General features: G+C 42.9%; 1 protein-coding gene across 1 annotated transcript; it reads left to right on the top strand.

The window, feature by feature from the left end:
• The first annotated feature begins 5,399 nt into the window (after positions 1–5,399).
• Positions 5,400–13,568, top strand: LOC140209546 (pepsin A-like). The gene is made up of 9 exons (XM_072277807.1): positions 5,400–5,458; positions 5,562–5,724; positions 6,309–6,426; positions 7,975–8,093; positions 9,674–9,873; positions 10,585–10,704; positions 11,552–11,696; positions 12,855–12,953; positions 13,098–13,568. Exons 1-9 carry the CDS (start codon positions 5,400–5,402, stop codon positions 13,233–13,235), a joined length of 1,161 nt encoding a protein of 386 aa, XP_072133908.1. The 3' UTR covers positions 13,236–13,568.
• The last annotated feature ends 1,330 nt before the right edge of the window (positions 13,569–14,898 follow it).

Raw genomic sequence — 14,898 nt, 5'->3', positions numbered from 1 at the left:
GTTTTCACTGTTGTCTTAGATCAGCAGTGAGAGCAAAGCGAAACACAAGAGGTTAATTTTATTAACAGAAGCCATGTTTAATTGCTCACCTTATCAATTAATAGTCAATAATAGGCACTTATTACTGATTCTCTTTTGTTGACAGAGCATTTTTAATATGTTTACAAATCTGCTTATTATCCATTTGATTGAACAATTCCCCAGATATGAATACCCTTGAAACTATTATAAAAATAGCTTGAAATTATTTGTCCTGTTCCATGTTTCATCCTGTATTTCTGAAGGTCTTGGTTAATTTCACTGAGTTTTTGAAGAGATGGACCAGTTTTATATGTCACAAAGACAGTACATGGAAACATTGAAACATACTGTGAAATGCATTGTTTGTGTCAATGACCAACACAGTCCGAATACTTTACTTCCCCATTCTGAGTTTTGGTCTGAAGAACAGCTGAACCTCTTGCCCATGTCTGCGTGCTTTTATGCAGTGAGTGGCAGCTACATGATTGGCATTAATGAGCAGGTGCATGGGTGTAGCTGATAAAAAGGCCTCTGAGAGTATGAGAGGGATAGATAGCTGGCGAGTGTGTCGTCACTCACAGCTCCAATCTGCTAATTAAATTTGCTGACGATACTGCACTGATTGGCCTAATCTCAAATAATAATGAGGCTTCCTGCAGAGAAGAAATCATCACGCTGACACAATCATGTCAAGAAGACAACCTCTCCCTCAATGTCACAAAAAGGAAGGAGCTGGTTATGGACTACAGGAGGTATGGAGACAGTAGAGCCGCTATTGACATCAATGGATCTGGAGCTGAGAGGGTGAACAGATTTAAGGTCCTCGACATACACATCTCCAAGGATCTCACATGGTCTGTACATACCGGCTGTGTGGTGAAAAAGGCACTACAGCGCCTCTTTCAGTTGAAGAAATTTGGTATGGGCCTCTAAATCCAAAGAACTTTCTACAGGGGCACAATTGAGAGCATCTTGATTGGCTGCATCCCTGCCTGGTATGGGAACTGTACTTCCTTCAATCGCAGGACTCTGCAGAGAGTGGTGTGGACAGCCCAGCGCATCTGTAGATGGGAACTTCCCACTATTCAGGACAGGTATGTATAAAGGGCCCAAAGAGTCATTGGGGACCTGAGTCGCCCCAACCACAAACTGTTCCAGCTGCTACCATCCGGGAAGCGGTACCGCAGCGTAAAAGCCAGGACCAACAGGCTCTGGGACGGCTTCTTCCACCAGGCCATGAGACTGATTAATTCATGCTGATACAACTGTATTTCCATGTTATATTTGTTGTACGTACTATTTATTATAAATTTATATAAATTGCTTATTGCACATTTAGACAGAGACCTACTGTAAAGAGTTTTACTCCTCATGTATATGAAGGATGTGCGTAATAAAGTCAATTCAATTCCCAGGGTTGAATTATCTAATTCCAGAGGGCATGCAGTTCAGTTGAGAGAGCGTAAGTTTATAGCAGATGCGTGGGGCAAGTTTTTTACATGGAGAGTGTTAGATGCTTGGAATGAGCCCCAAGGGAACATTGAAGGCTGAAGAGAATGTTCCTGTGCTTTGCCATTCATGGGTTTATAGACTGTTCAGACATCTGACGGTGAAGAGGAAGAAGGTGTTCTTAAATTGTTAAGAGTGAGTCTTTAAGAGGTTAGCATAGGTATATGGATGTGTGGGTTCCAGAGGGCATTGATGTGGGTGCAGGAGCTGGAATCAGACAGAAGACTAGACTGGCATGGGCTGGATTGGATGAAGGGCCTGTTTCTGTGTTGTAGTGTCCGTGACAATCGGACTCAAGACAAGTGTATATGACAGTCGGACTCATGTCTGTTGGTACTGCAGTGCCCATGACAGTCGGACTCATAACTCCTCGTACTGAGGTGTTGGTGACAATCGGAATCAAGACTGTTCGTACTGTAGTGTCAAGGACAATTGGACTCATGACTCCTCGTAGAGTACGATCGATGACAATCGGACTCATGGCTCTTCACACTGTAGTGTCGATGATAATCAGACTCATGACTGTAGTGTGGTGTCAATGACAATTGGACTTATGACTCTTCCTACCGTAGTATAGATAGATAGATAGATAGATAGATATACTTTATTGATCCCAAGGGAAATTGGGTTTCGTTATAGCCGCACCAACCAAGAATAGGGCATAAATATAGCAATACAGAAACCACAAACAATCAAACAACAAAATGCAAACTATGCCAGATGGAAATTAAATCCAGGACCAGTCTATTGGCTCAGAGTGTCTGACCCTCCACAGGAGAAGCTGCAAGTTCGATGGCCACAGGCAGGAACGACCTTCCGTGCCGCCCAGTGTTGTATCTCGGTGGAATATGGCCGAAGTCCAACAGTAAAAAGTTCAGTATCCACAGTATCGATGACAGTTAGACTCATGACTGTGGATAGATTATGAAACCATATATTTCACTTCTTTTATGTTTGTTTTTTGTCTTGAATGTGATTCTGAGACTGTTTGAGCCTGTGATTTCCATTTTGGAAATCGTCAGGGTGTTTTCATGCTCTGTAGTCTCTGAGAGGATCGTGGCAGGAAGACTGCAGCATGGGCCTCAAGCCGATGTTCGGCTCCAATTTGTGGATTAAAGCTTCCATTGTTCGCCGATTAAAACAAGGAGAGAGGGTGAAATATCGAGTGAAAACGGAAGGTGAACACCCACTGCCAGGCTTTTGATCGCTGGTGGGATTGTCCGCTGTCAGAGAAGGGATACTGCCTTTTGAACACTGGTGGGATCACTCTGCTGTCAGAGAGGGAAAGAACAGCCGCTGGTTTACCCAGGTTTTCTGCGTTTTGGATTTGGACTTGGACTGTAGATTTTTGTTCAGTCTTACAGTATTTTATATTCTGTGTTTTTTGCCTGATGTTTCTCATTCGTTGTGTGTGGAGAGGGAGATTTGGAGGTTGATGTGACTGCTCCATTTTTGTCCATTTCTGCGTGCGGGGAGTAGGTATTTAGGGGTCGATGATCCTGCTACGGTTCTTTTTGTTTCGTTGTTGGTTCGTGAGACTGGACAGGTTGTGTCTGTTTTCCCTGGAGTGAAGGAGGCTGAGAGGTGACCTTCTCAAGGTTTATAAAATCACGAGCTGTGTACATAAAGTGAATGGTCACAGTCCTTTTCATAGTCTAAAAATAAAAGGTAAGGATTTAAGGTGAGATGGGAAAGATTTAAAGGGCACCTGAGGGGCAATATTTTCCCCCATGGAGTGTGGTGGGTACATGGAATGAGCTGCCAGAAGTAGTGGTGGAGGGAGGGACAATTAGACAAGTACAACAATAGGATGGGTTTGGAGTCAGAGTTACAGAACACTACAACAGGTTTCAATAAGTGCATTTAATGTCAGAGAAATGTATACGATACATTGATCCTGAAATTTATTTTCTTCGCAGACATCCACAAAAGCAGAGGAGTGCCCCAAGGAATGATTGACAGTTAAAACTTAGAGCCCCAAAGCTCCCCCCCGCAACTCCCCCTCCCCTGCACAAGCAGCAACAAGGCAACATCCAGCCCCCCACCCCCACCAGCAAAAATGCATCAACACTGCCCACCGAGCACTCAAGCATGCAGCAAAGCATCAATAAAGACACAGACTTGCAGTACCCCAAAGACTACTCGTTCACCCGATAATTTGACATACCACAGGCTCTCACTCTCCTTAATAAGGGAAAAAAGGGTGTCCCATTTCACAGTGAGACAGGAGACATAACAAACAACTCACTGATTTACGATGTTAAAAGTCTGTTGCTTGGCTTTTTCTGAGCTCTGCGCCCAGAGATTTGGCAGCAAAAAGCTGCAGCTCCCCGAGCACACAACCCCTGGCAGCCAACCCGCTGCTCCCGATGTTCCGCGTTCTCCCGCGATGCTTCAATTTCTGGCACCGGCCTGGAATCAGCATGTCCCCAGAGCCATGAAATCTCTGGAACCCTGTAAGCACGCTCGTCTTCCAAGCCGTGTCCTTGGGGATATTAATAAGCGGCTGTTCGTGAGGTCCTTAGAGTGGGTTCCATTCCCGCAAGATCAGACACAGGCACTTCTGCCCACCTAGGCCAGGCTGAACTGCTCGTGTCATCGACTCCCACCTGGACCATGATCCTCCTCATCCATGTACTTATCCAAACTTCTCTTAAATGTTGCAATCAAATTGGAGTTCACCACTTCGACTGACAGCTCATTCCACACTCTCACCACCCTCGGAGTCATGGTGGTCTCTTCTCAAATTTTTCTTAAATATTTCATCTTTCACCCTTAACCTATTACCTGTACCTCTTGTCTTAACCAACCTCAACAGAAGAAGCCTGTTTCCATTGACAATATCCATACCCATCAACATTTTGTACACATCTATCAAATTTCCTCACATTCTCCTTCGCTGCAGGGAATGAAGTCCATGTCTATGCAACCTTTCCCTCTCCCTCAGGTCCTCAAGTCCCAGCAATATCCTTGTAAATTTTCTCTGTCCTCTTTCAATATTCCTGATATCTTTCCAGTAGATAGGTGACCAGAACTGCACACAATACTCCAAATTTGGCCTCACGCACGTCTGAGACAACTTCGAGATAACAGCCCGGTTCTCTGATTTATGAAGGTCAACATGCTGAAAGCACATGTCGGGCAGCACAGTAATGCAGTGGTAAGCACAGCGCTTTACAGAACCTGCAGTAAATTAGGGATCGATTTCCCCCGCTGTCTGTAAGGAGTTTGTGCGTTCTCCCCGTGACCATGTGGGTTTCACTGCACATGAAAAAGTCTGCAGATGCTGGAAATCCAAAGCAACACACTTAAAATGCTGGAGGAACTCAGCAGGTCAGGCAGCGTCTGTGGAAGTGAATAAACAGTGGATATTCAAATATACTCTGGTCTTTGAACTTCAGTTGGACTTCACAAAATTATGAGAGACATAGACAGAGTAGCCAGTCAATGACACCATCGTCCATTCTGTGTCAGGTCTCACTGATGTAGAGGAGGCCTCAAGGGGAAAACCAGATACAATAAATGACACTGGTGGGTTCACAAGTAAAGGGCTACCTCACCTGGAAGGACTGTTTAGGTCTCAGTCATTTGATAAAACAGTTTTGAACCTAATTTCAGATTGTGTTATCTATGATAAGAATTATCTTTAATTTCACAGCACTTAACATACTTTGTTATCAACTTCTACATTGAAGGGTGTCCTTAATAGAATGTATTTTATCAGAGAGAAACTGATCACGAGTACCAGAATATTTACTTTTCATATGGAATGATTGTCTCTGTGCCCACGTGACAATGATTCCTTGAGTATAAGTATTAGGGCTCACAAGCCCGATGTCAGATTCTGAAAGGAATCCAATCGATTCAACATGAAGTGGTTACTCCTCGCCTTCGTATGCATCCAGCTCTCTGATGCCGCCTTGACCAGGTAGGAACAGTTTAACCAAAAGTTAACAGTTGTAGCAATTAAGTTTTCTCCCCAAGGAACAATAATAGATGATGACATTCCTAACCTATTTCCCACTTTACAGAGTTCCTTTATATAAAGGAAAATCTGCCCGAGATATTCTTCGGGAGAAGGGATTGTTGGCAGATTACCTCAAGAATCATCCCTATGATCCCTGCACAAAGTTCAAAGGTGCTTGTTCCATTGGAACTTTGGCATCACTGGAGCCAATGACCAACTACATGGATGTAAGTAATTCTTGACTGCTATGAGCCGAAACGTTGGGTGAAGGGTCTCTTGACCTTCGTAATGAAAATGCTGTAATATTTCTATTGTTTTTATAGCTAGTTCCTATTTGAAGGGAAAAACAGAGAGGTGCAGAAGGAATAGTTCCTTCAGAATGCTGATAGGGGGAGCAGTGGTGGGGAGATGAGTCCAGTGGAGGGATCCTGTGGAGACTGATAGAAATGATGGGGTAGGATCCATTGTATGCAGAGGCTAGTCAGGTGGAGGGTGAGGACAAGAGGAACCCAACGCCGGTTCCTGCTGGGAAGAGGGTGGTGTGATCAGAAGTGGTCAATTGCTAACAAGGTGAATTGTTTTACGATTAGTAAAATTCCACCTATCACCTCCCAGTTTCTCACTTCATCCCTGCTCATTCGCCCACCCACCATCCTTCCCTCTCAGCTGGACGTATGTATCACCTGCTAGTCTGTACTCCAGACTCTCCCCCCACTCTCTTACTTCTGTCGTGTCCCCTTTCCTCTCCAGTCATCATGAAGGCAATCACACTAAATCAGACTAACCAAGGAGATTTTGTTTTTGCCGACAGCTGTCATACTATGGAGCCATCAGCCTCGGTAACCCCCCACAGAGCTTCACGGTCGTCTTTGATACTGGCTCATCCAACCTCTGGGTCCCGTCAGTCTACTGCGACCAGACACCATGCAGTAAGAACGTGTTCCCTTGCTCTCAAATACATTGAAGCTCTCACATATCCCAAAAGAACATAAGAAATATGAGCAGCAGTAGGTCATCTGGCCCATTGAACCTGCTCCGTTATTCAACAAGATCATGGCTGATCTGGCCATGGACTCATCTCCACCTACCTACCTTTTCCTCATAACTCTTAATTCCCCTAATATTCAAAAATCTATCCAACCATGCCTTAAAGTTATTTACTGAGGTTGCCTCCACTGCTTCTTTGGGCAGAGAATTGCACAAATTCACCACCCTCTGGGTAAAGCAGTTCCTCCTCATCTCCGTCCTAAATCTACACCCCCGAATTTTGAGGCTATTTCCAGTATCACCTACCAGTGGAAACAACTTTCCATCCTCTATCATATCTATCTCTTCCATAATTTTATGTGTTTCTATAAGATCTCCTCTCATTCTTATGAATTCCAGCAAGTACAATCCCGGGCAACTCAATCTCTCCTCATAGACTAACTCCTTCATCTCTGGAATCAACCTGGTGAGCCTCTTCTTCAGAGCCTCCAAAGCCAGTCTACCCTTCCTCAAGTACGAAGACTCGAACTGCACGCAGTAGTCCAGGTGGAGCCTCACCAGTACCCTGTACAGTTGCAGCATGACCTCCCTGCTCTTAAATTCAATCCCTCTGGCAATGAAGGCCAACATTCCATTTGCCTTCCTGACAGCCTGCTGCACCTGCAAACCAACCTTTTGTGATTCATGCACAAGCACTCCCAAGTCCCTCTGCAAAACAGTATGCTGCATTGTTTTACCATTTAAATAATAATCTGCTCTTTCATTTTTCCTTCTAAAGTGGATGACCTCACATTTACCAACATTGTATTCCATCTGCCTGACCTTTGCCCACTTACCTAACCAAACTATATCTCCTTGCAGGCTCTCCACATCTTCTGCACAATTTGTCTTTCTTCTCAATTTATTATCATTAGCAAACTTGGATACACTACAGTCGGTCCCCTCTTCCAGATCATTAATGTAGATCATGAACATTTACGGGCCCAGTCCCGACCGCTGTGGCACACCACTCTGCACTGATTACTGACCAGAGTAACACCCCTGTATCCCAACTCTCTGCTTTCTATTAGTTAACTGATCCTCTATCCTTGTTAACACATCACCTTCAACTCTATGCATGCTGCTGGGACTCAGTGTATATTATATGTCATGTGAATGTCGCACCATTGAAACATACGTTAAAATGTGTCGCTTCCAAAGACGTGCAGCGGACAGCCTGCAAAGTGTTGCCTTGCTTCTGCCACCGGTGTAGCGTGACCACAACTTAGTCGCCCTCATGTCTTTGGAAGGTGGGTGGAAACCGGGGCCCTGGTCTGGTGAGGGGTAGAACATTTGCAACTTGGCTCAAGGAGAAATCTAGGAGTCTGCCAGCCTTGCAATGCTTGGTGTGTTTTGACAAGATTTAGGAAACTATTGGCAGGGGCTTGTTTGGCGCAGGGTGATATGTTGAAACTTTTTGTTTCGTTGATGAAATGGATGTTTCTTTGCAGAGAAGCACAACAGATTCAACCCATCCCAGTCCTCAACCTTCAGCACGAATTATCAGTATCTGTCCATCCAGTATGGGACAGGAAGTATGACCGGTATTCTGGGATACGATACTCTGAGAGTAAGTGAACTCTTCACCCTTATAACTCAAACCACACTAATACCTGTATTCCAAAACTTAGAGATCCTAACTGATAAACATTCTCAATATTATTTTGATGTATTTATTTATTGTTATTTTTTGGCATTGCTTTTCTTGTCCTCATTTTCACATTGCTTGTTTGCCCATCTTTGTGTGCAGTTTTTTTCCGTTAAATTTGTGTTCTACTCTGAATGCGTACAAGAAAATGAATCTCAGGGAATGAAACTGATAAGTGGATATGGAATGGCATATTTGTAAACATTCAGATTTGGATTCATGTATATCGAATTATGTTTTGAAATGGTTTGTTTGTGTTCACAAATGAACGTACCCAAGGATGAACTGGGGGCATGTATCCCTGTGCCAACATAGCAGACCCACAGAAACACAGAGCTTGACAATCTGAACAGAACATGCAACAACAGTGAAAGAAGCTCCATTCCTCCCCCCCACCACCACCACCTTCCTACCCACACACCCACAAACACACAGCCCTCTCTCCCCAGGACTGGCCACCTTTGACCTCTGTGGAGTTGGAGATCTGGGGTCCCTGCCACCGGATATCACACAATCGTTGAAACTATGCTTAGGAAATTAGGTCCAATCATGATTTTCACCACAAATCTTTACAGCATGGACACAGGCTCCTTGGTGCATCAACAACCATTTAAGTCTCTGCCTACCTTGATCTACTCTTTGTAATTCTCCCCACATTCAGATTAAATCTTCCTTCCGAGCGTCATTATCTGCGATGATTAGGCTGGAATCATACTTCAATACAGCATCTTCCCCTCACCTGCCATCCGACTTTTGAATGGACGTTGAACCCATGAAGACAACCTCACTAATTTGCATTAATAATATTTTTTTGCACTAGTTATTTAAGTTAACTCATACACATTTACTATAATCTGTAGTTTCTTCTCTATTATTATGTATTCCATTGTACTGCTAACAGAAAGTTAACGAATTTCACCTCATAGCAGAATCAGATTTAATATCACCGGCATACATTGTGAAAATTGTTCAGTTTACAGAGGTAGTGCAATGAAATACATGATGAATAAATCTAGAGAGAAAGAATTGTGTTGCTCTAAGTTTATATATTTTTATTAATGTTAATTAGAAATAAGTAGTACAAATTAACAGAATAAAAAGTTGCACACAAAAAATGCTGGGGGAACTCAGCAGGCCAGGCAGCATCTAGGGCAAGATGACAGTCGAATTTTGGGCCCAAACCATGCTGACCACGTATTTGTCCAACATGAATCATCTTTTAGTCTTGTCAGCACCCTCCAGATTCTACCGCTAGGATAATTGACGGTGACCAATTAACCAATCAATCAGCATGTCTTTGGGAAATGGGAGAAAATCCGATCACCCAGAATGAACCCACCTGAACACAGGGGCCGATCTGCAAACGTCATGCGTGGAATACCAGAGGCTGAGATTGAACCTGGGTCACTGGCATTGTGAGGCAGCAGCTCCATGAGCTGTGCCCATGTGCAGCCTGACGGGATAACTAACTGATTAATTTCTCTTTAAATCTGTCTCACCAGCTTTCTAATCTTGTGATCAATGGACAAGAGTTTGGATTAAGTATGACTGAACCCGGCAGTTTCTTTACCTACTGTAATTTCGATGGTATTTTGGGCTTGGGCTATCCATCACTTGCGGCAGAAGGAGCCACTACAGTCTTCGACAACATAATGTCTCAGCATCTGGTTTCGCAGCCACTCTTTTCTGTCTACTTGACAAGGTTAGCACGTTGTAACACCTTCCTTCACTACTGGAGAATCTGTCATGTCGCTTGTTAATTTGCTTGGTACCATCATTGCTTCTTCTTCTGATGATTCTGGTTACTTATTGTAGTTCAATGGGATTCTAGGAATTAAATCATGAATACAAAATAACGATAATGTTGAAAACTTAAAAGCAGATGAAATTTACCGGGTGAGGTGCAACATGTCAGGTCAGTGCTGATGCCATTAATTGAACTGGAACTTGAAGATATTTTGGTCTCCAGTCTGATAAAGATGCCCATCATTCTCAGAGTTTTATTTTTACTTCAGCTTGCACAGCTCATTTAAGGTCTAGAATGACTTGAATACGTGGCTAGGAAAGGTTTAGGAAGACATGGAACAAACGGGGCAGGTGGGATTGGTGTAAATGGTGAGCATGGATGAGTTAGACTGAAGGCCCCTTTTCCATGCTGTGAGACTCTAACTCTGCAAATGCACGTTTTTCTTGCAATATTCATGAAATTATTCCTTTAAAGATTGAAAGATGAGCTTTATTAGTTTCATGTATATTGAAACTTGCTGTTTGTTTTAGGGATGTGTTGGTGACAGCCTACGAGTGTCACCACACTGCTGGTGACAGCACATCATGCCTACAACTTACTAATCAATATCTGAATGTCTTTTGAGTGTTGAAGTCTGAGATATTCTTATTGAATGTTGTTTTCCAGGACAAATGGTGAATCTGGAAGTGAAGTCCTGTTTGGTGGAGTTGACTCAAACCACTACACCGGCCCAATCTACTGGCTCCCTGTTACCCATGAGGCCTACTGGCAGATTGAGGTCGAGAGGTAAGTGGTATCTCCATCTGAGGTATTCTCAGCCGTTGAAGATTTACTTTCAGTGAGTTGAACCAGTTATATAGTTAGAATTTATAGGAGAAAGCAATTGTTACAGTCATGATGAGGCTACAGTCAAGATGGAGGAGCAATACCTGATCTGGCCAACCTCCAATCTGCCTACCTGAATATTGATTTTTCTAACTTCTGATAATTTTTCCCCATTCCCCCTTCTCTCTTTATCCATTACCTGTTCTGGTTCCCGTCTCACCCCTTCTCTTCTCCTTACCTCTCACAAGTCATCTCTCATCCGCCTTTGGACCAAAGAGAAAATCCCTAGCTCAGTCAACTTACCTCATGAGATATGCTCTCTAATCCTGGCAGCACCCTGTTAAATCTCCTCTGCACACTTTCTAAAACTTCCTCATCCTTCTTATAATGAGGCAATCAGAACTGATCACATTACTCCAAGTCCAGTCAAACCAGATATAATGAATATTTCAGTTTGAAGGCCAGCTTTTCCAAATTATTTTCTTGAATTCTGGACTCAATTCTGAACTGATTCTACAACTTACAGAATCACCGTCAAGGACTCTACAACTCATATTCTCAGTTTTATTTATTGTAATGGGAACAATTTGTCGTTTTTGCACATTGGTTGTTTGTCAGTCTTGGTTTATTGATAGTTTTCATAATATCTATTGAGTTTCTTTATTTGTCTGTCATTGAATCTCAGGGCAGTACAGCACATTGTGACATATATGTACATTGATGATAAATTTAATTTGACTCTGATTTTTATTTTGGCAATAAATTCAAATGAGCATTCTTGGCAAAAACGATGATTTTTTTCACTCAGAGTGACAGTCAACGGCGAGATTGTGGCTTGCGCTCAAGGTTGCCCTGCCATCGTTGATACTGGAACTTCTCTTATCGCTGTTGGCGGAAATTACATCCGCAATATTCAGCAAAGCATCGGAGCAACTCCAAATTATTATGGCCAGGTAGGGGCTGACTGACCAGTGGTGTATACTCAGCTGGCAGCTGTTAATGTATTATGCAGTCAGCACATGGAGTTAATGAAATTATATGTCATGCAGGCAACAGGAATTGCGGAAAGAATGCATTCTGTTAGAAATGGCTAGGATTAACATCTCCATTCACAACGTAACAAGCAGAAAACGCTGGAGGAACTCAACAGGCCAGGCAGCTTCTATAGAAAAGAATAACAAGTCAATGTTTCATAGCGAGTCCCTTCATCAGGACTGGAAAGAAAGAGAAGTCAGAGTAAGAAGGTGGGGGCGAGGGAAAGAAGAAGTAGAAAGCAGTAGGTGATAGGTGAAGTTGGGGGGAGAGGGGTGAAATAAAGAGATAGGAAGTTGATTGGAGAAAGAGATAAAGGGCTGGAGAAAGGACAGAAGACCATTGGAAAGGGTGAAGGGGAAGGAACACCACCGGGAGGTGATGGGCAGTTAAGGAGATCAGCATTTTGAGTGATGGGGAAATAAAGTAGTGATTCACACCGATGACTTTACATCAGAAGTGGCCATTTCTGGAAAGTCTGTCTATCAGAAATGACTGACTTCACCGATGATTTCTGAGGACTGTAACAAACCTAATTATTAGATGATGTCAGCTTACCAATGTAAGCTCAGGGAAAACAAAGTCAGGGTAGGAATGGGATGGAAATTTAAAATAACAACTATCCAGGAACTTAGGGTCATCCCTGTAGCCAGAATTAAGTGCTATGCAAAGTGGCTACCCTATCTGCCTCTGCTTTCTCTGGTGTAGATGAGGCCACAAAATGAACACCCAATGCAGTAAGTTTTAAAAAAAAGGTATGGAGAGGATGTTTTCAATATTGAGAGAGTCTCGGACCAGAGGACACAGCCTCAGATTAGAAGAATGTCCTTTTAGAACCGTTGAGAAGAGGAATTTCTTTAGCCAGAGTGTGGTGAATCAGTGGAAGTCATTGCCAAAGATGGCTGTGGGTATATTTAAGCAGAGTAGATAGTTTCTTGATTAAGGGGAAGGCAGAAGAATGGGGTTGAGAGGGAATATAAGTTAGCTATGGTCAAATGGCAGAGAGGACTCGATGGGCCGAATGGCTGAGTTCTGCTCCTATGTCTTATGGTCTAAATGTTGTTGCTCTTCTTTCACAGTACTCCATCAATTGCAACAACATTGGCAATATGCCTGATGTGGTCTTCACCATCAATGGATATGACTTCACTCTTCCTGCCTCAGCCTACACACTGAAGGTACAGGATTCATCAGACATATGGGGGATGAGAATTTCAAGGGATGCATTCATTAACTTTGCACGGATTAATGACACATGTTATAATGATCATTTATTGAGTGGACACTTGACCTGGTGTTAATTGCTCTCCATTTCCTTCCAGATGGATTACAATAGCTGCGACAGTGGATTTAGCGGCACTGGTGGAAACCTCTGGATTCTGGGAGATGTCTTCATTAGAGAGTATTACTCCATCTTCGACAGAGGAAACAACCGAGTGGGATTGGCTAAGGCCGTCTAACTTGCCCCTGAATGTTCCCATTGAAGGTCCATCCAAGTTCATATTTGCAGGTTGACTTAAGCCATCTGATTTTTCATCTGACCCGTCAGTATCAAAGATCAGGGAGTCACTTTCAGAATCCTGAAGGTGAAGACACCCTATTGAATGCTGGGGTTTTACTGAAAGGAAAATGCAAAAAGCGGGAGAACTGAAATAAACGCCCAGCCAGGATGGGATTTTAAAGGACCAATCTACGAATTTTGGATCTGGACTGGATATGCAAATATTGACATCATGTAATTATGCCTCTTCTCAGATTCCTCTCTTTTCCTCTCTTCTTTCCTGATTTTCCTCTTCAGCTGTGGTTTCCAGTGATTCACTCCAGAACCTTTCTCATGGAGTGAAATCTATTTGATGTAAATGTGAGCTGAACATCACACAGCCTATTGCTCTACCCTGTGGGATATATCTATAAATAGTTTGTTGAATAAAATTTAATCATGAGATGCATATTACCAGAATTCCAGTTCCTTTTTTCTTTCAGTGTGTGTGTGTGTGTGTGTGTGTGTGTGTTTAAAATCTTCTGGAAGTGCAAACTCTGTTTAGTGGACAGAACAGAGCAAGTATTAAAAAACTTACCTGGGTGTGCCCAGGCCCCTCCCACTGCAACACACCTCCTACTCAATCCTGTCGGTGAGACCTCAAAGTATTACGTCCAAGTCCCACTGAATGCTCTCTTTTTATACAGTCCCCAGAGATAAGAAACACTGCAGTAAGTGGACCAATACACAGTGCCAGGTGAAGCCACTGAATCAGAACTAATCATCTCCTGTCACCACTCTTCAAGAAGCCCAGCCCTGCATTTCCCAAACTTTCATGTTGCCACTGCGGTTTTGCATTTTCAAGGTTATTTTTCCATCATGGAAATCAGAAACTCAGTAAGGAGGCCACCCTTGTCTCCGGGTGACCGATGTCCAAGCCGCTCTTGAACATCTGATGGGTCCATTGATTACGGGGTCCTTATGTCATGGTGAGTGCTGGAAAAGACTCAACTCTGGTGTGGAGAAATGGCAGATTCACATTCAGAGACAAAAGCAAGAGGTTATAGGTAGGAATTGCATAGAACATCGGAGGCACAATCCAGCGACACCGCGAGACAAGTCGTTCTCAACACAAGGACCCTGTGTTGAATGGTATTCAGGAGACCGCTGTAAATAACCACAAAATGCGGAAAACCCTTCCCAGTCACAATTAACTGAACAAGATTAAACAGAAAGCGCAAGGGCTGAACGACTCTATTTAAAACAACAATTAGTAAATACAGGTGTTACAGAAAGGCAGAAGCCTAACGCTCTCTGGCATGTCACAAAGGCCAGCAGATCTCATGACAGCAGACCTGGTATACCCATCAGTATTTGCATGACAAATGGTTACAAAATCATTATTATTTAAAATGAAGTTATTTTTCACATATCTTTTTACAGATGAATATTAATACATTTTTGAAGAGGTTTTCTAAAATGCCTCATTTATTTCAATCTCTCTTAGACTTTTATTAATAATAACTGAATAAATACACATAAATAAAGAGGACACATCCTTTTTCCTTTAAAAATGTTCATGATTATTGTCACTAATGCATTAATTAATGATCATTTCTCCTCAAACTTACCCTGCTGCACAG

The sequence above is a fragment of the Mobula birostris genome, chromosome 14 (assembly GCF_030028105.1).
Source record: "Mobula birostris isolate sMobBir1 chromosome 14, sMobBir1.hap1, whole genome shotgun sequence".
NCBI classification, from domain to species: Eukaryota; Metazoa; Chordata; class Chondrichthyes; order Myliobatiformes; family Myliobatidae; genus Mobula; species Mobula birostris.
Note: the sequence above shows the minus strand (reverse complement) of the source record. Positions and strands in the feature narration are given on the sequence as shown.